At 38.5% G+C, this 26078-nt stretch overlaps 1 protein-coding gene across 2 annotated transcripts; it reads right to left on the bottom strand.

Annotated features, from left to right (window-relative positions):
- Positions 1–2238: 2238 nt before the first annotated feature.
- On the bottom strand, positions 2239–25978 carry LOC122667604 (protein phosphatase methylesterase 1). 2 transcript variants are annotated; one of them, XR_006333821.1, is made up of 14 exons: positions 25839–25978; positions 24728–24812; positions 24564–24634; positions 22381–22495; positions 22161–22240; positions 21118–21202; positions 20953–21033; positions 18148–18242; positions 17363–17413; positions 16582–16662; positions 4120–4192; positions 3934–4011; positions 2783–2884; positions 2239–2535 (listed from the first exon to the last, which is right to left on the bottom strand). XR_006333821.1 is itself a non-coding variant. In XM_043863942.1 (13 exons), the coding sequence occupies exons 1-13, from the start codon at positions 25937–25939 to the stop codon at positions 2506–2508; spliced, it is 1026 nt and encodes a 341-aa protein (XP_043719877.1). In that variant the 5' UTR covers positions 25940–25978; the 3' UTR covers positions 2239–2505. The 2 variants fall into 2 exon arrangements, 1 of the variants encoding a protein (XP_043719877.1); XM_043863942.1 differs by lacking the exon at positions 2783–2884.
- Positions 25979–26078: the final 100 nt, after the last annotated feature.

Raw genomic sequence — 26078 nt, forward strand, 5'->3', positions numbered from 1 at the left:
AAACAGTTCTGTCTTTTAAAAGGAGGTTGGTGTTCAATTTAGAAGACCGAAAGCTCAAACAGTAGGGAAAGCGTTTTCCTGGGTTTATAAATCTCTTTCTTAATTGTTCACGACTTCACGTCATGGGCAAACATGGGTGAGCCTGTGCTACAACACTCCAAAGTCAACAACCATTCAATTGTGGTCTGCTCCTACCTGGTACCTGCAACTTCAGGGGTTTACCTTTAGATTGGTGCTTCTTGATTGAATTCCCAAATGATCTGGACTTGTTCCTGCAACTTACAGGCCTGGGATAGAGGGTTGTAGAGATCAGAAAGAACTTCTCCTGCGCTGGAATTTCAGGTTCGGTTGGTTAAAGAAAGGTTTCTTCCTTATTACCCCCATAAAAGACCTATTTTCTGTTATTTACATCCAAGTCCCTATATTTTGTAAATCCATTTTATTTCACTCTCTTTTAATTGAATTCCAGAATTGCATCCTTCATTTAAGTTAATTACAGATTGTCCCTTACTTTTTTGATAGGCTTTGAGATTTTATTTATGGGAAAAAAAACTCTCGGGGAGTGTGGCCTATATCAGGAGAATGGATCAATTGCACGTACCAACAGGTGAATGTACATTTAAGAATCAATCACATTTTAATTTTGTTTTCATAAAAACCCTTCCTCCCCTTGTAAATGGTAAAAATAGGACAGGTGGTTGGCTCTCACATGTATGTTCACCTGTTGATACGTGCAGAGGAATCGAACTCCTACACGAGACCCTTCATGAGTCTCTCTCTCTTCTCCCCATATAAAAAGATTTCTCTGCCCCTTATTTTGAGGAGGAGAGAGATAGACCTATTTTCCTTTTTTTGTTGTTCTTTTCTCCTTTGATGTATTTTTTTTTTTTTTGGTAAGATTGCTTTGGTATCTATTTTAAATTGGGCAGAGAAAGACCTACATAGTAGAGAGAGAGAGAGGTATTGTTAGATTCCTATGTTACTTTCCTCGAATTATAGATGGTAGGCAGCTTAAGTCGGGCAAGGGTTCTACACGCCACTCGCATGTAATGGCATTTCTCATGCCAAGCCAAATCAACATGATTAGAGAGGAGAGAGTATCAAAAGAGAGAGTGACAGTTTCTCTTGAAAAGAAATCGTATTTTAAAAAGAGAATAAAAGACGTGGAGAAAGATAAAAGAGGCAATGCTTAGGTTTCTAAAAAGGTATTTTCATCAAGTGAAAAAAAGTACCCAAATATTTTGGGAGGAAGAATGCTACCCGATCACGCTGTTCTGCTCTTTGATATAATGGCACGTGAAATAATTACCGCACCCTTGGTCATTTCTAGAGTTTCAAAGGATGTGTGGTAGAAGCAAGATGATACTTTCCGATGCTCCTGTGTCTAGGCACAGATACCCTTTTTTTTCTTTTTTTTACTTTTTTGGATCTTCTCAAGTTTGGCGTAAGCCCTGAAAGCAAAAAAACATCTTGGCTTTACATGGGATTCACTCATTTTTTAAAATGACCTAAATTTTTTATGGTAACAAGCTAACATCCAACGGACACTTGGTCTTCAACATTGTTTAAAAGGCTCATGTTCTCTGTGCCGCAGCGCAGGCTGCGCCCAGACACATGGGCCTGCCACTCAAGGGGTCAGGGTGGTCATTGTGCCCCACCCCATGTGTCTGAGCGCAGGCACAGAGAACATTCTCCCTTGTTTAAAATACTTTATATTAAAACAAATGCTGCTCATTAAGGACCAGAGGCCCATAACTCAGTATCCACTGGGTCATGGGAGGAATAGATTGGGGTTGGTCATCACTTTCAAGTTTCAACAGTTCTGGCATGAAGTGGACACCGTTGGACTCGAACCCAATGCATCTTCATGCCGGCAGCACAAGCTTTTACTATTGCACCAAGTTTTCCCCTCAGCATTCATTGTGCAGTTTCATCTACATCTGATAACTGATGTCCTGAATGTTAAGAAATGTTATCATGACAGCAGCCTTCAAAGTAACTGAAAGCCACACTTGAAACCCGACCACAGCCTCTACTTCCATGAGAAAAAGTAAATTATACAGCAACTATTGATAAGAAACTGGCAAGTACAAAACTGATTGTAGATTACAGGATCTTAGACATTTCAGTTCTAATTAATCACTGTCACCAGAATGCTATTATAATCGTAGGTGCCATCTTGCTCGAGTAATATATGGTAGACGTTGTGTATGTATCTCCAAAGTTCAACTCTCATTTGAGTGCAATAAGCATTCTATTTAACTTTTGCAGGTGCAGCAAAAAACCAGTGTACAAAATATGCAAACAAACCTTGTTGAGACTAACTTTAAAAGGGTATATCTGCATGGAAAGCTTGCTCCAACCCTCTTTAAATTGCTATCCTACCTGAACTTACAAATAAAATTAGTGGATTCAGCCTTGACATTACAATTTCATCTCAGATGTTTTTCAAAAACAAGCAACTGTGCCCCCTGCGTGAGTCGTTTGATATCAATCACAACATTATTATTGTTGTGGCCGACGTAGCCCTGGGATCTGTGAAACATTTGAAACCAAAGAACAGCAAGGTATAAATCACATTTAGATTACATTAGAAAAAAAAAAAAAACACTTGCTAACAACATGCAGAATGAAGTGTTTCCCGCAAAGTTCAACAATGGAAAGGTGAAGCATAAGAAGACAACAAAATACATCTCAAGTTGGGGCTATTGTGTAGGGTCTACTACAGAGTTACAAGTAGTCAGTAATGCCATTAGTGGGGGTATAAATTTGTCAGTCATGCCTTGTGAGGGTTTCACAGAGTTTAAGTAGCTCTTCCACTTCCAGGACAAATTCTCCTGTTTGTGCCTCATAAAAAGAACTAGCAGGTTGGTGTATCATTACCCTGATGATATAACATAATAAAAACTTTTCCTATCTCACATGATGGGGTGAAGGTGATATTCTTTTGGTTCATTAGTTGCTTTGCCCTTTTTCTAGGCTCCATATAGAGAAAATATATTTATTACTTGTTCTTCACTTTTAAACATTCTCACTTGTCAGAGGCTACTCACCAGCAAAAGCATTTTCTCATTTCCTGGTTCTAATAACCAGAGGTGTCTTATATTCTTGAACATGTTCTCATCTTCTTTCTCTATTTTTGCTTTCTTTCTATTCATTAGAGGGAGAGAGAGAAAAAGAAAACCTCACGACCAGCAGTCACACCACAACCACAGTAAACAAACTCAACAATCTTCTCTATCCACTCCACCGATGGATTAAATTGCATATTAATAGGAATATAAAACTCCTATAACATAGTAACTCTTAAACAAGGAAAATTGAAAACCAAATTCATGATATTATTTAGATAACCATTAAAAGTCATGAGGATTAGGTTACAAAGCAACTTGGGCCCGAAGTGTAGGGCTTGGTTTAAATTGATCATGTGTCAAATTTCAAAGCCAAATTCAATCAAATACCACTAGTGCATGGCAATTCAGTTGAATTTTCAGCTATCCTTATATTTTCAACAACATTTCAAAAGTTTCATTTTGGTTAACAGATGTTCAATGCTTTATTACTACGTGGCTAACTCCATCTGGGATAAAACTTGATATGTGAGTAGGGGGCCTTGAGACCCACTTATCCACAAAATTTAGCCACTAACCAACCTGTATATTTACATTCATTACCAACAATCTTGCCACATCAACAACCCTGCATGGCTTGCACATACAAGATTTTGCTAGTTCATTTCATATAGATTGAAAAGGTACAACACTGATTTGGGGCTTGAAGAAAATTCATTACTTTAGCTTGTAAAGAAAAAGAGATGACCTGGAGGTGAATAAGAAGAAACTTCTGAAAATTATAATTGATTTAGATAACAAACTAATGTAGTGAAGAATTCAATATTGTGGGGAACCACTTCACATGAGGTAGAGCACTAACCTCAATGCCATGGGGACCAATTCGATTACGAGAGATAAAGTTAAGTACAAGAGAAGCAAATTCATCAGGGGCATCTTCCTGCATTATTTAGGGGTTGAAATAAACCAACTAATTTAAAGAAACATTAATTAATGAGCAAGAAAATATACAACACACACACACACAGAGATAGAGAGGGAGAGAGACCTGTATAGCATGCCCAGTGTGTCGCACAACTACCATTTGAAACTTGCCTTGCATTTGACCTATTGTAAGGGTTCTGTTGAAGTACAATGCAAAGAATTCTTCAACATAGCTAAATCATACTTTGATAAGAACCTGGATACAAGTCCACTATTTCAAGTAGGTCATAAGCTTTGTCAAATCAGAAAGGAAGAATTTAAATCCAGAATACTAAGTGGTAACCCTTTTTTTTTTTTGGGGGGGCGGGGGGGCATAGTACGAGGTCTTTGCGAGATCTCAGCCATCTTGTCTCGGTTTCGTCAAGTTTCGAGATGAGATGGGTTACGATACTGAAATAGTACATTTTCTCGGCCGATATCTCAGAAATCATCTCGCATCGAAGTTTCGTCTCGGCGAAACTGTTACAAACCACATATAAAAGGTGCATTATTTCGGTCGAAAGCTCAACCAGTTTCTCTGCTCTCGGTGAGTTTCGACACTGCCTTCCCAAAAACTCTCCATTTGTTCAATTTTTTATCAAATACAAACCACTCTTGCTTGCGTCCATTAAATTTCTTGCCAAACAACAACATTTGGAGGAGATTGCAACTTGAAGGTAATGCACATTTAATGGTTTATAATTTGATATCTTTTCATTCCTAATGCTTATTTAGGTTTTTTACTTGGAGTATGTGTTCTAGTACTAAAGATTGTATGAGATAGGCCATATCACTGTATATATACAGTGTAGACTACCAACCATAGGTCCAAAGTCAAACTATCATTTTGAGTGAGTTTTTTTAAAATATAAGGGTTCCACTATGTTTATAAGGCCTAAAATAGGCTGGACAGCAACTTTCATGGCCTAATTAGGTCATATGGCCACTGAAACCAAGGGCCGGAAAAAAAAATACAACTCAGCCTAGATATCGGATCTTGGTCATCTCGTCTCAGTTTCAGGACTGACTGAAACCATATCTGAAACTGAGAGCTCGAACCTTGGGGGGGTGGGTAAGGATACACACATACTCAAATTTATGCAACTTAAAATCAATGTAAATTGGTTAAAATTTAAAATATTTTAACATTTTATGCCTAACATCTGCTAGAACTTTCTACACCCATAAACTAGTTGACTCCACTGATGGCTATTTCTCTAGAGTCAAAATAGGTTGAAGTAATAACAAGAAAAGTTGCTAGACTACTAATACCTGCCAACCTTTAAGATTTGGGATACTTGCCTGGGATAAGACTTTATGCAAGGGTAACATTGGGCCCAAAGAAACAGTTTTGTATCACCAAATTCTCCATCAGAAACCTAGGGTTTTATTCTTAGTTTAAAAACACGATTCATTTTTGTTTCAGTCTGGTGCTTTTGTGTATTCAATCTGTTTTGGCAGTTTTGGCCTGTTTCAATCGTTTCGGCCTGATATGGGGGCTTTTACTGAAATGCATATCAGATGCTGATTTGGAATCTTTCATGTTGATCTTATTTGTTAGCCCATTTTAGCTCATGTTGTGGTGGGATTTAGTACCTTAGATTTGCATTATAAATGTGGTGCGGTAAAGTTATTCATTTTATTTATATTTACTAGGGTTCACCGATATCATTGAAACACTGAAATATTTCATTTTGAGACTCATGCCAAAGTGGCAACCGAAATAAACTTTGCACCTAAGGTTATAATGGCTAAAATCCTCAAGAGCAAAAGAAGGAAACCCCCTTAAGGCTCCGTCTGGATACAAGAAGGGGAATGAAGAGAAATCAAAATAATATAAAAAAGGAAAATAGAAATCTTGTAGTCATGATTGCAATTGCGTAGCTAGAAGTCTTTCAAAAAAATGGTAATTAAAGTTTATAAATAGATTCTTTATTTTCCAAAAATGGTAATTAGAGTTTATAAATTACCTTAGGTGTTTTTATAAACTCTCTTACCCTATTCAGACCTGATACTAACTAGGAATCAGAGTTGTCAAGGCGTCACCTTGTTGGTGACTTGGTGTCACCATGTTTTTTTCCCTCCGCCATCGCCTTGTCGCCTTGACAACTATGCTAGGAATTATAAAATTACCCAATAAAAAATTCTAAATTAATTAAATCCTGTCAGAGATTAAGACCCCATCAGCAAATTGATAAGTTCCCCCCAACCAAAATATATATATATATATATATATATATATATATATATATATATATATATATATATATATATATATATATATAAATATATATATATATAACTTGTAATAGCAAGATCTGGGCCTGATGGGATAGATAACAAACTTTCAAATACCACAAAAATCATGCAAGGTGAATTAAGTTATGACCTTAAAAACAACCCCCAAAACAAAGTGATGGAACTAAGTTTTCTGAAACTTTTTGAATTGAAGATTGCGAATTCCAAGTCTCAACCCAATGGATAGAGCTGATAATGTTAAGACTAGGTTACTAGTCCCAAAAACCCACAAAATAAAAAATTTGGAATAAACTCAGAATTAGAAACTTAAGATTTCCAGCCAAGCCAGCCATGTGCTGGTGATCAAACTTGGATCGAATGTAGAGGTTGGTAAGAGGATCCTTGGCTCCAAATCTCATTTAATTGTGATGGTTGGGTGTTGAGATATAAGAGAAACACCAAATTAGAAGGTTATGGAAAACCTTCAAAATAGAACTGATCTTGGACTCCAATGGCAACCGAGTGTAGACCTTAATGGTAGGAGCTCTGTCTACAAGTTTGGGTCATTCTTGATGGCCAAAAGTGGAGATGGAGGAGGGAGAATGAAAATAGAAAGTTAATGGATATGGAAGGTTTCAGCCTATGGAATGGGGTGAAATAGGACATCGAGTGGAGGGAATAGAAGGGGGATGTTGTGTTTCAAAACCCAGCAGGAATGGTGAAGGATTGGGGAAGTTATGGATTTAGTAACTTGCAGCCAAAGGGATTGCAGAGGTGCAGCAACAGCTCCAATCGATGGAACAACCAGCAGCAGCAGTAGCACTTGAGTATCCTTCTCAATGGTTGGGGCAGTCACAATAGCACCGCAGCACTCAGAGATCGATGCAGGGACAGAGAAGATAGAGAGGATAGAAAATAGAAGGTTGGGGGATAGGTGGATTAGGCTCTCTCAGCCAGGCTCCCTTCAGCCCTTCAAGTTACAATCAAAACTTGAGAAAGGCATCATAACTTTGCTAAAGCAATCTTCATTCAACTGTAAATCGTGGGGGGCTTCTAAAAGCCATTACAAATATATAGAGGGCTATGCTTGCACCTCAAGTTAAAAGAAAATAGAAACTTAACATAATAGACTTGCAACATGAAAATAGAAAATACTTTAAATAACTAGGACTGAAAGAAAATAGCAACAAAATAAAATCTTCACTCTCCAAAAGGTGCAGCCGAAATCTTCATGTCGTCCCCACCAAAGATACCATTCGGCCAGACTCAAAAATTGGCAATTGAAATTGACATTTATACCCTTCACTTAAAGACTTGAAGTAGCTAATAATTAAAGACTGATCTGCCCCACGATTCTTCTAGAAATATTCTCACCAAGCCAAATTAAGAGGCTGTGACACTGTTCACGTGAACAGTGTTTTGGCCTCCTCTTCTTCATGTTTTGATCTACATCATCTGAACCATCTCAGATCTCTCTTATAGGATCTGAAGCTTATGAATCAACAACTTTTGATTCATAATCTTCAGTCCCCTCCACCTGGAAGGAACTTTACTTGGTTTATTGAATATTGGCCTTGTTGAAGTGTATATGCAAGGTTATTATTGTCATTTTCATATTGTGGGGACATGCGGGTATTATGGGTCTATTTAAAAGGGTAAAATAGACTTTTCAGTTTTTTCCAAGTATAAAAAAAGATAGAAAGCTACGGCTACTCCAACACGGTTCCCTCATCTCCTCTTTTTCCTCTTTCACTTTGCTTCTTCTGGTTTTCTTCTTCATTTTGTACTGTTATCTGTTCTTAGAAATCAAATTGGTATTAGTTATTCACCCAAAAAAAAATTGGTATTAGAACAGGCAATTTTGATTGCCAATTAGGTTTCTCTCATTATCCTGTGGAATGTTGAAGGAAGATGTGAACCCAAGGTTCCAAGATTTCTTGAAGGATGACAGAAACAACTTAGAGGAGCCAGACAAGTCCAGAGACAGCGATTTGTTAACTTTTTCGCAACCTTATAAAATAGTATTGATGTGATCATGTCCTCCCAGCCATCCAGGGTAGTTCCGCCAATACTATCTGATGTAATATCAGAATTTATATAACCAGATTAGAAGAAGAAAAAAACAGAGAAGAAGAAGAAGAGGAGAAGGGAAGGAGAAGACACAAATCCGAGAGAAGAGTTGGACTTGTGGTAGAACAGAATGTTCTATCGCAAGTCACATAAAGTCTTTTATATCAATAATAAGTAAGGACAAAAGTGCCCTTACATCAGACGGACATACATAAAGCATAATAATAAGATGTTCAATGACCTATCTACCCTTATCTACTCCAACACTCCCCCTCAAGCTGGAGCATATATATCACCCATGCTCAACTTGTTACACAAAGACCGAAAACTAGGAGCAAACAAGGACTTGGTGAATACATCAGCAATCTGATCAGACGAAGAGACAAAAGGTGTCTCAACAAGCTTCTTCAAAACGGCACTGCGAACAAAGTGACAATCCACCTCTATATGCTTAGTTCTTTCATGAAAAACAGGGTTACTGGCAATATAGATGGCTGCCTGGTTGTCACAAAACATCTTCATAGGAGTTGGAATTGAAAATCCCATCTCAAGTAGGAGGGACCTAACCCACATCAACTCTGCAATAGTATGAGCCATGGCTCTATATTCCGCTTCAGCACTGGATCTAGCAATCGTGGTCTGTTTCTTGCTTCGCCACGTTACTAGATTTCCCTCGACGAACGTACAATACCCAGTAGTAGATCTACAGTCACTAGCTGAACCTGCCCAATCTGCATCAGAGTAGGCAACAAGCTCCATATGCTTATTGGGTCGATAAATCAGCCCCTTCCCAGGGGGCCCCTTCAAATACCGAAGAATCCGAATGGCTGCATCCCAATGAGACTTACAAGGAGATTGCATAAACTGGCTGAGAACACCAACAGCATAAGAAATATCTAGTCTAGTGACAGCCAAATACAACAATTTCCCAATCAAGCTTCTGTAGGAATGAACATCCTTCAGACCCTCACCATCATCAGAGCCAAACTTGTGATTCGGATCCATAGGAATATCTACTGGTTTGGTAGCCAGCATACCAGTTTCAGTCAAGAGATCTAACACATACTTCCTTTGAGACAGACTGATTCCCTTCTTACTTCGAATAAATTCAATCCCAAGGAAGTAGTGAAGCTGTCCCAAATCTTTAGTTTGAAAGTGCTATTGTAAGTAATTTTTCACCTCTGTAATTCCATTCTCATCATTCCCTGATACAATAATGTCATCAACATACACAACAAGTAACACCAATTTCTCCCCTTTGCGACGAACAAACATAGAGTGATCTGAGAAGCACTGAGTGAAGCCAAAACCAGTCACAACTGAACTAAACTTCTCAAACCAAGCACAGGGAGGCTGTTTCAGCCCATAAATGGCCTTGTGTAGCCTACATACACGACCACTATTCTCCCCCTGAGCAACATAGCCTGGAGGTTGCTCCATATAGACCTCTCCAAGAAGGTTACCATAAAGAAAAGCATTCTTGATATCCAACTGGTATAAGGGCCAATCAAAGTTCACGGCCAGAGAAATAATGAGGCGAACAGAGTTCAGTCTAGCCACAGGAGAGAAAGTCTCAAAATAATCAACACCATAAGTTTGGGTATACCCTTTAGCTACCAGGCGGGCTTTGAGCCGCTCAACAGACCCATCAGAGTGATACTTAATAGTGTACACCCAACGACACTTGACTAGGTCTTTTCCAAGAGGTAAATCCACCAACTCCCATGTATGCCGAGTCAACAAAGCATCCATTTCCACATCCATGGCCTTTTTTTAGGCAGGATTGATAAGAGCCTCAGTGTGAGTGTGAGGGACAGTATAAGAAGATAAAGAGGTAGCAAGACTATGATGGCAAGACTGAAGATGAGATAAGGAGACGAAATTCTCAATAGGATAAGTAACTAAAGATTTTTTAGTACATGAACGTTTACCTTTCCGAGTGGCAATGGGTAAATCCTCAGGATCCAGATCAGCTGGTAAGTCAGGAACAACGGTTAAGACTGGATCTCCACCAGAAGTTGAGGAAGGTACAGGCAGCGATGCAGAAGGGCCAGTCTGATCTGTATGGAGCTGCCCAAAATGCCTCTTGCGCCGGTACACCTATAGTGAAGGAGTCATAGGTACAATGGCAGGAATGGGAGGAGGGTGAGACACAGCTAATGGATCACTAGACACGGTGGGCGGAGTAGAAAAATAAGAAGTACCTTCGAAGAAGGTGACATCCGCACTCACAAATTGCCTGCGAGTGAGAGGGTCATAACACCTGTATCCCTTCTGGGTCCTAGAGTAACCCAGGAAGATACATTTGGTTGACCGAGGGTCCAATTTATCCCCATAAAGATGAAGATTATGAACAAAGCAAACACACCCAAAAATTCTCAGAGGCAAACTAAAACTCGAAACACCGGGAAACAAAATAGAAAACGGTGTTTTATCACCAAGAACAGAAGAAGGCATCCGGTTAATCAAAAAACACGCAGTAAGAAATGCATCACACCAAAAATGTTTGGGCACCTGCATATGCAACATGAGGGCCCTGGCACCTTCAAGCAAGTGCCTATTTTTACGCTCCGCTACCCCATTTTGTTGGGGAGTATAGGAGCAACTGGTTTGATGAATGATCCCATGAGTAGTAAAAAAGGAAGATATCTCAGATTAAACAAACTCCAGAGCATTATCAGACCGAAAAACCTTAATAGAAGCATTAAACTGATTTTTGATTTCATTGCAAAAAATAGGAAACACATTTAAAAATTCTGATCTATCCTTCAAAAGATACAACCAAGTACTTCTGGAATAATCATACACAAAAGTCACAAAATACCGAAAACCATGTCTATTACTTGCCCAACAAGGGCCCCACACATCTGAATGCACTAATAAAAATAAAGAAGTACTACAGGGCAAAGGGCGAGAGGGGAAAGTAGCACGATGATGCTTGCCCAACTCACAGCCCTCACACTCTAATTTATTTAAAGACTTTAACTGGGGAAACACAACTTTTAACCGAGACAAAGCTAAATGGCCTAGCCTACAATGCCATTGAAACGGAGACTTTCCACCAACAGTAGTAGCTGCAGCTGAAGCTGACGGGGCAGCACCAGTCAGATAATATAGTCCATCTTTCTCATATCCCCCACCAATCGTCTTCCTAGTGTGAAGATCCTGAAAAAACACAGGAAGAAGGAAAAAAAGTTACGGAACAATTCAAATTCTTGGTAAGTTGACTAACAGAAAGAAGACTTAAAGAAAATTGGGGAACATGTAAGATAGACGTCAGAGAAATCTGTGAATTAAGAGGAACAGTACCATGTCCGGTAACAGGAGTGGAGGAACCATTGGCCACAACAACAGGAGGGATATGAGAGCTAGAGGAAATAGAACTAAAAACAAAGGACTTACCAGTCATGTGAGCAGAAGCCCCCGAATCAATGATCCAGGGTGTGGAAGCAGTGGAAAAAAGAGTAGCAGGTATACCTGCATGAGCAAGAGTGGCAGTAGTAGTGGATGCCCCAGAAGTGGAAGTGGATGATTCCAGACTCTTGATGCGTCGCATGAGTTGTTGCATCTCATCACGGATGTTGGTAGAAAAATCTCCCATAGTCGAACCAGCCTTAGTATCACTAGATGTGACAAAATCAGAACCATCTTCAAAAGTTGCATGATTGGCCAAGTTTTGAGCCCATTCGGGTTTCCCATGCTTGGACCAGCATGTGTCAACAGTGTGGTTTGTCTTTCCACAATAAGAACACAACCGGGCTGCTTTATCAATATGCTGCCCACCAGAATTACAACCACCAAAGCCACGCCCTCCCCCTGAACCACGGCCTCTAGTAGTAGTAAAAGCAGAATTTTCCTTGGGGTTAGTGTTAGGCTTGGAGCTAGGAGAGGTAATGCGCTGCAGCCTAGAAAAGTGTCATTCAAGGTTGGGACAGATTCACCAGCCAACAAATGTCCTTCAACAGCCTTGAGACTAGGATTCAAACCAGCCAGAAACTTACATACAAAAAATTCATTCCGTTGAGCCTTCAACTTCTCAATGTCAGTAGTAATAGGTTGGAAAACATTTAGTTCCTCAATCATGCCTTTAAAAGCACTGTAATAGTCTTGGAGAGACTTGTCTCCCTGCTGAAATTGAAACAACTTCTCGTAAAGATCAAAAATACGTGTCATACTCTTCTCTTGAGAATAGGTCTCCTTGAGATCATCCCAAACTCCTTTGGCCGTGTTATGAAACATAACATTCGTTGCGATATCTGGTTCCATGCTGTTCCATAACCAGATCAAAATAATAGCATTCTCTTTATTCCACTCCTTGGATTCAGTTGCAAGGGGAGGAGAAGTAATATAGCTAAGTTTGTCCTTAGCCATGATGTAAACTCGGACAGCTTGTGCCCACAATAAGTAGTTGGAATTCCCCTTCAATTTTATGGAGGTAATCTAAACATTGACATTGTCGTGGAGGGTCTTCAAATCACCCATAGTAGGCAGTCTCCAAAAAAAATAGATAAGAACAAGCCCCAAGGTAATCGAATCTGAAGAAGGACAAGTAGGGAGGAAGCAACCAGCAACCAACAACCAGCAGTAGAGACAAGAAAAAAAGGAGATAACTAATTTCAGTCAAGGCATAAGTAAGTGACAGCACCAATATCACAGCAAGTAGGAGCAGCCAAGGCCAGATATAAGGCTGAAATCGATCCCAGTGTGAGGATTTCTGGGAAGAAGAATGAAAACTTCAAATAAGCAGCACCATTAGGCAAACAGCATGACAATAACCTCCAAAAAGACTGCGCACCATGTAGATATAGGCTGGAAATCAAAAAAAACTTGAAAGACAAACTTCCCAAGGAAAGTCGATATCTTTCAGGGTTTTCTTCTGGCATCGATCTCAGCAATCTTCAAGAGTATGTGAGGGAAACTTCCAATCAGTCATTAAGTAAGATAGATAACAATAAAACTCACTCCATTAATCCTTCGAAGGAGTGTGATTACATCACAGAGATAGCAGCAATAGGTGGCTGCACACCACAAGCAAAACACGATAAAGTGAACTCAGAAGAGAATCATGAGAAGGGCTCCAATCTGGTTAAATATGCTCTGATACCATGATGTAATATCAGAATTTATATAACCAGATTAGAAGAAAAAAAAAACAGAGAAGAAGAAGAAGAGGAGAAGGGAAGGAGAAGACACAAATCCGAGAGAAGAAGTTGGACTTGCGGTAAAACAGAATGTTCTATCGATTTCCAAAGGCAAAACTATCCAATATGATAATTAGCTCTGTGCCGATCCTTTTCGATTTCCAAGGTGGTCCATCCCCAATCCGGTATCATGCACTTTTTTTTTAAATAGAAGTATCATGAACTTAAACCATAAAGACAAGGGCCAAGTTTTAAATACATCTATAGAGTTGTCATTTAGATAATCCCTTACTAAATTATATCATACCAGGGGTAAATATTTATCCATTATGCTAGTAATAATGGAACAGTTTTGTTCGGGGGAACAAGGAGAAGCATATCTATACTATACCAAATCGATAAGGATCGGCACAGAGCTAATTATTGGATAGTTTTGCTATCGGCAAACAACCGCTAGCTCGGTTGGCTGGAGGCATTGCAAGTTGGTGCATGCCCCCCAGGAGGTCAAGGGTTTTTTTTTAGGTGAATAAAAAATTCATTACTAAAAGCAGCCCTCAAAAAGGAGGGAAGAAACAAGAGACAAGGACCAGCAAAAAAGGCTCAAACAGCGGAGCCCGCTGGCGTAAGGGTGATAGAAGAAAGGCCCCAGGATACAACAATGAATCCGTTCCTTGGGGTGTCAATACAAGTAGAAGGAGCAGCTAAACTAATTTTAGTTTTGATTTCAAAAGAGATGGAATCCCAAATCTGGTTGGTAGATCTCGATTTGGAGGTCCATTTCCTAAGATTTCTCTCCATCCAAATGTGGTTGATAGCCGCCGAGAAAGCCGATCTCCCAATCATATCACAGATAGTAGAGCCACCAAAAGTCATATCAACCCAAATCCACTCACGATCAAAAGGAAAAATCCTCCTGTTTGACGGCCAGCATTTGGAAAGGATGCCCTTCCAGATAGAGCGAATGAAGGGGCAGCCAAAGAAGAGGTGATTTGTATCTTCAGTCCCATTCCAACAAAGGCCACAGTTGGAGGAGACCATAATGTGCCGGTGTCTGAGGAAAGCTTGCGTTGGGAGGCAGTTGGATAAGACTCTCCAGACCGTGAAGCTGTGTCTTGGAATGTGGTGCTTGTACCAGACAAGTTTCCTCCAAGGGACAAGCGGAAGGCTAGATCTGACAAGGTCCCAAGCTGATTTAGTGCTGAACTTTCCCGAAGTGCTAGGCATCCAAGAGACACAGTCTTCCCTGTTGAAAGTTCTTCTGGAGATTGTAGGAAGGAGAGCCCAAATAGAAGTAAGAGTAGCGGAAATGGAGTCAGGGGGGTCCCATCCATCTTCATTTAGGATATCAGCCACCAAAGCATTTCTAGGAAGCCCCGAGTCATAAATCATTCTAGGGGTAACCTGGTGAAGCAGAATGCCCCTAGGATGCCAGTGGTCCAGCCAGAGCAAGGTGGTATTCCCATTACCAATGTGAGAACATATAGATCCAAGAGTCAGAACTCTATTCTCAAGAATCTTGCGCCAGGTCCAAGAAGCATCTGAATGTATTTGGACCGACCAAATAGAGTCTGAGCGGAGAAGACCTGAATATATCCAATCCACCCAAATACTTTTGGCCCTAGAAACAATCTTCCAAAGAAGCTTGATAATGCCAGCAGAATTCACATCTTTGATCCTTCTAATTCCCAAACCTCCTTCCTCTAAAGGATGACAAATCAAGTTCCAGCTGATAGGCCGGAGGAATCTAATGGCATCAATGCCTTTCCAAAGGAAAGAAGCCATGAGGGTCTCCAAAGACTGAATGGTGGACTGAGGCAAGCCATAGATACCCGACTCTCCTGGAATGCATTTGTGCCAAAAAAAAGGCACCTTTCTCCCCCTCCCCCCCCCTACCCCCTTAGTTGTAGATTGTGGGCTTGTCTTAGCCTTTCCCTTAGTTTGTAGTTGGCCTATGGGCCCTTGAGTAGGATAGACCCAAAAAAAAAAATGTTCTATCGCAAGTCACATAAAGTCTTTTATATCAATAATAAGTAAGGACAAAACTGCCCTTACATCAGACGGACATACATAAAGCATAATAATAAGATGTTCAATGACCTATCTACCCTTATCTACTCCAACACTATCTTTTGGATTTTTCTTCTTTTTTTTGGGAAAGGGAAGCATCTGATATCGAACCTGTACTCAAGGTTACATAGGATCTCTCTTTCAATCCCCTATGGAATGAATTCTCAGATGTTACTCAAATGGCAGTTCCACCAGTACTATCTTTTGGGGATTCGGTTCGGTTCCAAGTAGTGGCAGCAGGATCCAGATCCGGACCAGGTCCCGCATCGGTTCTAGAATTGGATACTTTAACCAAACCTGGTCCGTTCGGTTCGGGATCTGGTTATAATTCAGTTCCTGTATTCGGTTCTTATTTGGTTACTTTACCCAGTTCTTATCTGGATACATTCGAGTCTCATGAATCATTATTTTCTACAAAATAGTGATACTACAACAACAACAGCAACAGTACATCATACAAGGACTACGCACAAATGCACAATGGCTGGTATGGCTCCTGTAGACTAGGGACCACCCTACACGTAAATATTCATGATGGAATATCATTTCCAAAGCACAGTCTTGGTCGAACAACCCTGGTTTTGCCAAATCATCAGTCACCTTGGTCTTAATAACCATGGAAATCAACATCTGAGTACTTCAGATATTTTTGTTTATTGTCTTCCATTTTAAAATTTATGCGACTTCTATAATTTTGATGTTAATATAATCAATAGGCATTTATTTTACTGCAGTTTCCCCATTTTATCTGGACCTAGAGAGCTGCAAAAAATATTATAAATACCAGCTGCTTTGAGCAACAAGATGATCAGATAATCATGATATAAATCAAACAAGAAATCCAAGATTTGTTTGAGAACTCTGAGCTCTTAAAAGTCCAAAAGTCAGAAAAATGTGCCAAGACAACCATCATGAGATTAAAATATTATACTATACAACAGTTTTAGTATACTAATACATGTGCTTTTCCATGTCAAAAAATATTATTGAAGAAAAAGTTACACTATATTGGAATAAATGCTGCAGAGTACCTGTCCAGTCTATCAGTTCCAGCCAACAATAAAAGCTTTGGCACAGGACAAGACAAGAACTTTTCAGAAAGACCCTCATACCTGGAATACAAAGTACAGATTTTCCAGGTTTGTAACTAATGTGTTGGATGGCATTAACTCTTTTACAGAAACATTCAAAATGTGGACAGAAATTACTGAAAAACACAGCAAATGAAAACAAACTCATCAATCTTATTTTATGCACACATATCAAAAAGTCATGAACTCATGATATGTAGTCAATTTAACCAGAAAATCCAGGCAATAAAGCATATATACCAAGGCATCCAAGCTACACTAAAGAAGAAAAGGGACAACTATCGAATTTTGTACAGAAGAAAAGGGCCAGCTATTACATTTTGAATCGACTGTAAATTTTGTTTCCTCACCTTGTTCATGAATTCAGGCCTTGAAATTGTTAAGGCAAGCACCAAAAAAACTCGATGAAACAAACAAAAGCAAAGATGACAGAGAGATTTAACGTGGTTCACACACCAATATGATGTATTACATCCACAGGTGAAGCTGAAGATAATTCACTATGTAATGGAAGAAAAGTACAAGGGAGATCTCTCAAGAACACCCAAAAAAACGCAGCCAAGAACTTCCCACAGAAACCCTCAGTCAAAAATCCCCAAATCCCACTTCTTTCACTTGCTTACACAACAAGACAATAAAACATATAAATACTCCTCCAATTCAGTTTCCAAATTCTGAACTAAAATTCTAAACAGTATTTGAAAGAAAGATTTAAACATACCAGCCTCTCCAATAGCTTTCTGTTTCTTCTAGCCGTGTTCGGTATGTATAACTGCGTAACACTTAAAAATCAGGATATACTTGTTCAATGTAGAATGTGAGGCTCTTTAAGCATAGAAAAATACCAACAAAAAAGTACATCTAATTCATCCAAATCTAGATTGTGAAGGCATCTAGGCGACCCAAGGTATTGGAGGGCCACCTAGGTGCTTAGGCGACAAGGCACCCGCTTAGGCGTCACTTTGGCGCCTTAGTAATCTTTTTATGTATCCATTATATCTAGTATAGCAATAATATAATTATGCTTATAGCATTACAGCAACAACAACATAGATTGAATCTATGCACTGATTTACCATTACATCTAGTAACATCATTACAACATTACAGCAACAACATTATGTAAGAAACAATATCATTCAGAGTGGGGAAAAAACTAAGTAAACAAGAGAAGGAGAACAGGGGAAGTGAACTAGTGAAGTTCGATTTCTTTCTTTTTCTTTTTTTTTTTTGGCTAAATGATCTCATGCTTCTCACCTATACACAAACTTGTACACAACCAATAAAATATTAGAAACAGCATTATCTAGAGGGAAAAAACGTAAGTTTAAAAAAAAAAATTCTACCCAGGGTCCCAAGATGCCCGCCTTGTTAAGTTAGAATAAGGCGGGCGACTGCCTAGCCCTTGGAAACCCACCCAGACACCACCTTGACAACTATGATCCAAATTTAATGTGATACAGTGGAGGGACATAACTGACTGTTATGGAACATTAAAGTTCTTACCATTTCTTTGAATCGTCATACTTCAATGTTGATGGAACCGAAAGACGAGCAGACTCAATGTTCCTTAGAGAGCCACCTTTCACACTCCATTCAATCTGAGTAGAAATTCAATTTTTCAAATACATTATACAGATTATACCAGTTCCAATAGATGAACAATACAATATGATACCCAATACAAAAATATTTATTCATTTGAAAAGGGAGTGCAAAATAAAACTCTCCTCAAAAGACAAAGTAGCAAACCTTAACCAATTGACCTAATTCATGTGATACCATATATTAAGACAAGATTTGCTATTACCATTGGAATAGGAGTGGCAAATGATCAGACAAATCTGGGTCCAGGTTGAACACGCTACATCCATCGCTATCTGTCCAACCCGAAAGAGTACAGATGTCCATGTCTGGCATGGTTTTAATCCTTTTTTCTTTTTCAGATAGCCATATGGTTCTAATCCAAGTTGTCGATTTCTGATCTCGTAGGGGGAAAATTTTTTACCAACCGTCAACTTTGGAATCAAAAGGTTTTAGTATAAGTAGAACAAAAACAGAATATATGGTGTGTAACTTCAGTAACAATAGGACTGATAATGAGGAGGTAAAAATTGATGATAGGGAAATCCCACAAGGTGAACATTTTAGGTACCAGGCTCAATCATAAATAAAGAAGGAGAAATAGAGGATGATGTTGCACAAAGAACTAAACAAGGATGGATGAAGAGGAGAGGTGTGTCTAGAATGTTGTGTGATCGACGAATTCCTTTAAAACTAAAGTGAAAGTTTTATAGGACGGTCATACGACCGGCAATGATGTATAAAGCTGATTCTTGGGCAGTAAAGAAACAACATATAGATAAACTTAGTGTAGATAAGATGAGGATGTTAAGATGGATGAGTGGTAAAATTAGAAAGGATAAAATAAGGAATGAACAAATTAGAGCTAAATTAGGAGTAGCTCCGATACATGATAAGTGGCGAGAAAGTCGTTTGAGGTGGCATGGACATGTGCAACGGAGACCTTTAGTTTCTTCAGTACGGATGAGTGATCTGATTCAGATTGAAGTAGCTAAAAAAGCCAGGGGTAGTACTAAAATGACTCTAATAGAGCTGATTGGAGAAAAAGGATCCATGCAGCCAACCCCCTTTATTTAGGATAAGGCTAAGTTGAGTTGAGTTCAGTTGTCTGCTAGATTTTGTCCAATCCAGTTAAAACCAGGTCCACACACACAAAATATATGTATATATGGTGTCCAAAACCGAGTTTAGACAAGGATAACTTAGTCTGAATTTAAAAAGAGGAGAATCTCACAGAAACAGTTTAAAAAACTGGAAAATGCAATCATGAAATTGTGACTATGGCCTGAGCCAGTACATGTATATGTAGACATGAGACTTGATTCTGGACACAATCACACACTGAATTGGAATTACTAAAATCATACACTCTGCAAAATTTGAAGGAAAAAAACTTGCCATCAGCTATAATGTATACTAAGGGTGTCAATCGGGTGGTTCGATCGGTTTTTTCGGATTCGGTGTGAGTTTAAGGGAAATCGAAACCAAACCAATAAGGACTTTTCGGTTTCGGTTCGGGTTGGACTCGGGTTCTGTTCGGTTCGGTTTGAAACCTGGGTATAGGCTGGTTTGGGTAGGAATTAGGTAGAGTTTTTTGGGGGTTGGTTTTAGTGTTCGGTTTGGTCCTATCGGGCAGAACAATCAGTGGCCCGTCGGTTTAGCCCGAACCAAACCGAAACCGAATTATGTTCTAACCCGGAAAAAGAAGCCGAACCGTTAAGACATCAGTTCGGTTTGGATCGGGTTTTACCGGTTCGGTTTAGGTTTTGACACCCTTAGTGTATACCAATCAATGATAAGTAGAATGAAGACGGAGTATATGATGTGTAACTTTACTTACACTAGAACAAATAATGAGGTGGTGAAAATTGATGAGAGGGAGATTCTGCAAAGTGATTATTTTAGGTATCTAGGATCAATCATAAATAAAGAAAATGATATAGAAGATGATGTTTCACAAAGAATTAAAATAGGATGGATGAAGTGGAGAGGAGCATCCGGAGTATTGTGTAATCGGTGTATTCCTTTAAAACATATAGGAAAGTTTTATAGGACAGTCATATGACCAGTTACGATGTATGGTGCAGAATGTTAGGTAGTTACGAAGCATCATATAGATAAACTCAGTGTAGCTGAGATGAGGATGTTGAGATGGATGTGTGGCAAAACTATGAAGGATAAAGGAGCGATCAAATTAGAGGTAATTTGGGAGTAGCTTTCGTACTTGATAGGCTACGAGTGGCCAAGTTCAACGGAGGCCTTTAGATGCTCCAGTACGGAGAAGTGATTTGATTCAGACAGAAAAAGCTAAAAGAGCCAGGGGCAGACCTATAATGATTAGGGAAGCATTGGTAAGGAAAGGCATGCACAGCTTAGGCCTTGTATCAAGTATAACCTAAAATAGAGCTGATTGAAGGGTAAGGGTCCATGTAGCCGACCCCATTTAGTTGGGATAAGGAGTTGTTGTTTTATAGCACAAACCATCAAGACATTGGGTGCTGAGTTAGGTTACTGAAGTGAATTAGGAAAATGGTGGATGGTTGTTCTGAAAAGAGAAATAACAAGATAAGCAGGTTGACCAGAGGATAGAATGAGGACTAAAAGTTGCTGGTGGATAGAAAATGCCTTGATAACATGATATATATAATCTCAAACTCCATACAAGTGAAACATTAAAGGAAATAAGTAGATAGGAAGAATACAAAATTTTAAAGGTATGGCAGATACCGCTTTTTCAATGGCGTGAAAATACTGCATTCTGCTTGATAGGATCTTTTGCATGTGAATCAATGAAGCCATTGCTGTTCCCTGAATTTCACTTACTGATCAGTATAGCTGCCATTTACCATATAGTTTCAGGAACTCTTGAATGACTTCGCTGAAATAACAAACCTCTACAACATCTACAACAATCAGCCCAGCCAAGCTTGAAATTGCCTTCCTTGCAGCAACATGCACTGCAACTGAACCTCCCATGCTGAAAACAGGCAGTAATGAACATGAATCCAAGTCAACATGAATGATACAATGCGAAGGAGCATCAAAAGGTCCTAGATATTCCTCTAGTAACATGTTTTATCAAGTGAGAGCTTGATTAAAGGATTAAAATCACCATCAACAATCCCTTTTACAAAAATTCATTTGAGATTAGTAAAAATATATCTATGTTGCACACTAGATTTTATTTTTTTATTTTTTTATTTTGGGGGGGGGGGGGGGTGTGTGCATGTGCAAGCACAATTGCACCTTAAGGCTTAAATCACAGGCCATGGCATAGATCATACTCAGAACAAACATCATGTTTTTAATACTCCATAAAGAAATACTACTGCAATGAAATATTTTAACTACATTAATTTACTTCTGTATAGTTAGGAACACAGCAACCCCAAAATGAGGTTAGGAAAAAGCAATGAAGACCCAGAGAGAAATATTTCCACCATCATAAAAACAATCAGTTAATTATGTCAATAGAGATTAAAGACCAAAAAGCAACTGAGTGACCTTCAAAAAATTCATTATACCAACATAGATTTAAAAACCAAAGAATCATGCTCCCAAACTTTCTTGGCCTCAGGAAGTCATTTCGGTACCTAAACAAACCTAAGAAACCTTTCAAACCATTTCTTAAGTAATCTCATGAAGTTCAGGAGAGAACGTAAATTTAAGAAGTTCTGTTTGTCCTCATCTAGTAGTGTCTTTTCATGACAAAAAAATTATATGGCAAGTGTATAGGGCTGAGGAGTTGAGGTGTCCCCCCTCCCTCATATAGTGGGTCCAATTCCAAACTACTTTGTATAGCATCCTGCGAATATTTTATACAGGTTTTTTTGTAATATTAATTAAAATGCCTCATCTTTCCTCAGAAAAAGAAAAAGAAAAAGAAAACTACATATGATGGCCTGAAATAACACTAGGATTGAAAGGGTGAAAACCTGTGGCCAACAAGCACAACTGCAGGAGGAGTATCTCCATATGAAGTCTTCAAAACAGCCAAAACATCATTGCATAGAGTCTGCAAACAATCATGTGCCATTTTATTTTTATGCGAAGTGATGATTTATGGGAAGCAACCCAAACTAGTCAATTTCAAGACACGACGAAAAAAATGAGAATAAGCATTCTTGGTAGAACTCATTCTCAAGTAATATCTACCTCAATAGATAGGTCCAAATCATTTTCTGTGCATGACTTCCCATGTCCTCTCAAGTCCATAGCAACTACCCGAGCCTTCTCCTTAATCTTACTAGCTGCCAAGGCAAATGAAAGCCTGACAAAGAAATAATAATTTCAACAAATAGACCATGGAAAAATCTTGGCAAAATTAGTGAATTAGTAGGCAACACATAAAAGCTTGAGAAAACATATAAACAATAATTACTACGGCAGAAAGTGTTATAAATAATTTGGATATAAAACAAGGGTACCACGGACTATATAAAATTCATATGTGAAGCTACTACTGGAGTATTAACTCGGCCACAGTCTTTAGCTAATAAAGATTCCAAATTTAAAAAGAAAAAGAATAAAAACATGATAATTGAATCAGCTCTGCAGGGAGATTTGATGATCAGATAGCCTCTTGACCAAGAGCATCTTCAGCAGACACATTGAGCTGAAAAGGTTTATCATGCAACCATCAGGGGGAAAAAAATCTAAATAGAAAAAATAAACCCAAGACACATTGATCTGTTTTTCAAAACCAATTCAAGAAATATCTGTTTAGAAAACCCAAATCATGCTTTGAAAGGTGGGCAGGGGTCGCAACCCAAAAGAAGGGGGAAACCCCCAAAAATATACAATGGGCATACAATAAAATGGTCTGCTATCAATCAAAATTATGGACCAACATGGCAACATCTAATACCATACTCAGCCCATGTGCAATACTACAATGTTTACATCAATTAGCACCTCTTAGCTGCAAATGGAATTTAATGTGCAGGTGGGATGTCAACTGCCATATGAAGCTTATCAGCTGAACATAGTTTCCAATTCTGATTCTGCCCAAAGATACCCTGAGGTTCTACCTTGTGGGTGGATTCTGTAGTTTGTTGTTTCTAAACCTAGAATCCTATTACAGATAAGTTGCCTTTGCATTTACAGTTTAATCATGATTGACAAGCTAATTAATTAGGGTTTTTTAAGTTTCTGATTTTAATCTTTTGAGCTAATATCTTCAATTCACAATTCTGTGGTGTATCCTTTGTCAAATTTACAATTTACTCATAATACTTTATCTGCTTTCAGCATCCGAGATTAATTCTCAAGTTTTTCTTCCCTTACAGCTCTGACTCTTGAGGTTAGATTCAGATACAACTCTGAAACATACATACAACAGAATTTAAAATCAGTTGAGGCTTTTTCCCTTCTATTTTGTTATTGATGATTACCCTGCATAAAGTGTGGAATTTCAGCAGCGGTTAAAAACTATATAATTTTGTTGTACATGAATTTCGAAAAGGAAACACAGTTAGAATTGATATAGCCACAACCCCCCCCCCCCACCCAAAAAAAAAAAAACCTATATACCAACTATACCTCAAAACAGTGGGAAACAGGAAAATTACATCAATCATCGAGCAAAAAAACACCAGCTTGAAGAAAAATAGTTTCTATCTCCCCCCCCCCCCCCCCAAGGAAAAACAAAAAAAGAATTCTTTTGAAGTCAAAGCCAACACAATAGATACCGGCCAATATCAGCGCAAATTCTGGGGAAAACTCAAGCTTACCTATTGATCAGATCTCTGTATCCAGATTGATTTGAACGTGTATTAATTGAATTCTTGCAGTTTCATTGCTCTCCAAAAGCCCTCTCTAATACTTTGAAATTCAAATCAATTTAAGAGTTTTGGATCTTTTTTGCTTTGTTAGTGTTTTATTATGGTGGAGAAATGGTGATTTGCCTGTTTTGCACTCTGTGATCTTAGAACCACATCACAGGCTTCCCCAATGTCTCATTTGAGGTTTCTATATGCATCACACTTTTTGTTCTTGAATTGCAATTTTTCTGCTAGCAACCCAAGAAAGAATGCACTTTCAGGCTTGCAGCATAATACTCCAGTACTGTGATGATATTGTATTCATTACTTCCATTAGGTGTGTTTGCATGGAATAACAAACAGAAAACCCCCTACAAACTGATAATTAACAGATAGATTCCTCCTTCATTAATTAAGCCAGTCCAAAATTTTCTTCTTTTGATATTGATAAGTGACAATTGACAAGCATTTTCAAGCAGCCAACATGTTTGAGTGTCATTATCAAGCATGCACTCATCCACTCAAGAGTAAAAATAATATATGCTGGTGTTTGTAACTGGACGTAGAAGCGTATACCCTGAATAACCACCTCCATGCAGACAAAAAACAACTGGTCCTTCAGATCCTGCTACATATACATGAAATACCTAAACAACAAAAAAGACATTAGATGATTAGAGATATGTTATACACGTTACATGTATTTATATTTAAATAATTAATGTAGAGCAACTACTCACATCATTTGAACCTGGAATGCAAATATCCTCCTCTCGATCGAAATATCCAGACCATTCTAAAGGGGAGTATTTTTGTAATGATGTCCTACATGCATATTACCAAATTCGTGAGATAAATAACCCCAGTTAACTGGGGAGAGAGAGAGAGAGAGAGTATAAACATAGAATATATTGACCAATTGCATAATTTTCTCAAAGTAACATCATAACGCTACCTTGTTCTTTTCAAATACATAATAAACAAGTATAATAAGGACTTCAATTCCCTATTCTTACCAACCAGTTATCAACTAGTATTGCTGCCATGACATGACAAATCCAATCCTTAGAAGAACATTATTCACTTAGTTGGCTATTTGTAGCCTAAGAAAATATATTGGTTGCTCACACGTATATACACAAAATTATGGTCAAGGGACACAAAAAACAACTGACAGTTGACTGCTACTTGATAATTCAGCAGCTTTGCACAGGTTAAGGAGTTAGTTATTGAACCCATTTGTTAAATAATTTGGCTACCTATTAGCCTGAAATTTTACCAAAGTTGCAATACAAGGACAATGAGATCCTTGTCTATTTTTACTTCTTTTATTTTTTTTTATAAGCAACATAAGGTACCCTTTATTAAAATAAAAGAGAAACAGCCATACATCAAGGTGAACAAAATTTGATAAAAATGTAGAATGGACAGCATTGTTAGGAAAAGTTACATGGAGTGCATATCATCATTAAAAAGCAAAACATTAAGAAATGGAAATCTAAAATCAGTTTAGCCCATTCAGACCGAAAATTAACTTTCTACACGCTACATAGTTATGTCCTTGAATAAACCCGACTAAGTACATCATAACATTATATGGTTTCTCTTATTCCAAATACCCCAAGTGATCGCTTCACAAACCATCTTCCAAAACAAACAACCATTTCTTCTCAAAACGGATCATCTGTGTCCCATGATGATGCACAGTCAAATCCAAATAGACATTTAAAAAGTAATCCACAAGTTTGGGATCAATATCACAGGCAAGAGAACAAAAATTGGACAGATAATTTTGATTTTTTTTTAAAAAAAAAAAAAAAGGTCAGAATCAGAATGGAACGAAGAACTTACTGCGTTGCTGGACGATTGGGAATGTTGGAGAAAGCTGAGAGCTTTTGAGGCTCTTCCTCTGAGATATCCTCCGGAAGAGAAGTGAGACTCGAAGTGTCCATCTTTGTGGAAAAATATAATTCCCTTACAGAGACACTTCGGTTTCGGAAGAGTTGAGAATTGGATCTGATTGAGTTTTATTCTTGGCGTGTCTCAACTTTGAAAGCTTCTTTCTTTCCACGGTTCCACTTCCACCAGTTT

This window comes from Telopea speciosissima, chromosome 7 (assembly GCF_018873765.1).
Source record: "Telopea speciosissima isolate NSW1024214 ecotype Mountain lineage chromosome 7, Tspe_v1, whole genome shotgun sequence".
NCBI classification, from domain to species: Eukaryota; Viridiplantae; Streptophyta; class Magnoliopsida; order Proteales; family Proteaceae; genus Telopea; species Telopea speciosissima.

Excerpts from the sequence above, each read along its gene's own strand:
- LOC122667604 (XM_043863942.1), bottom strand. The coding sequence starts at position 25,939 with ATGGACACTTCGAGTCTCACTTCTCTTCCGGAGGATATCTCAGAGGAA. Across the intron at positions 18,243-20,952 it reads TTCACGCCATTGAAAAAGCG|ATTGAATGGAGTGTGAAAGG; the intron begins GTATCTGCCATA and ends ATTTCTACTCAG. Across the intron at positions 16,663-17,362 it reads GAAAGCTATTGGAGAGGCTG|GTATGAGGGTCTTTCTGAAA; the intron begins GTATGTTTAAAT and ends TTTGTATTCCAG.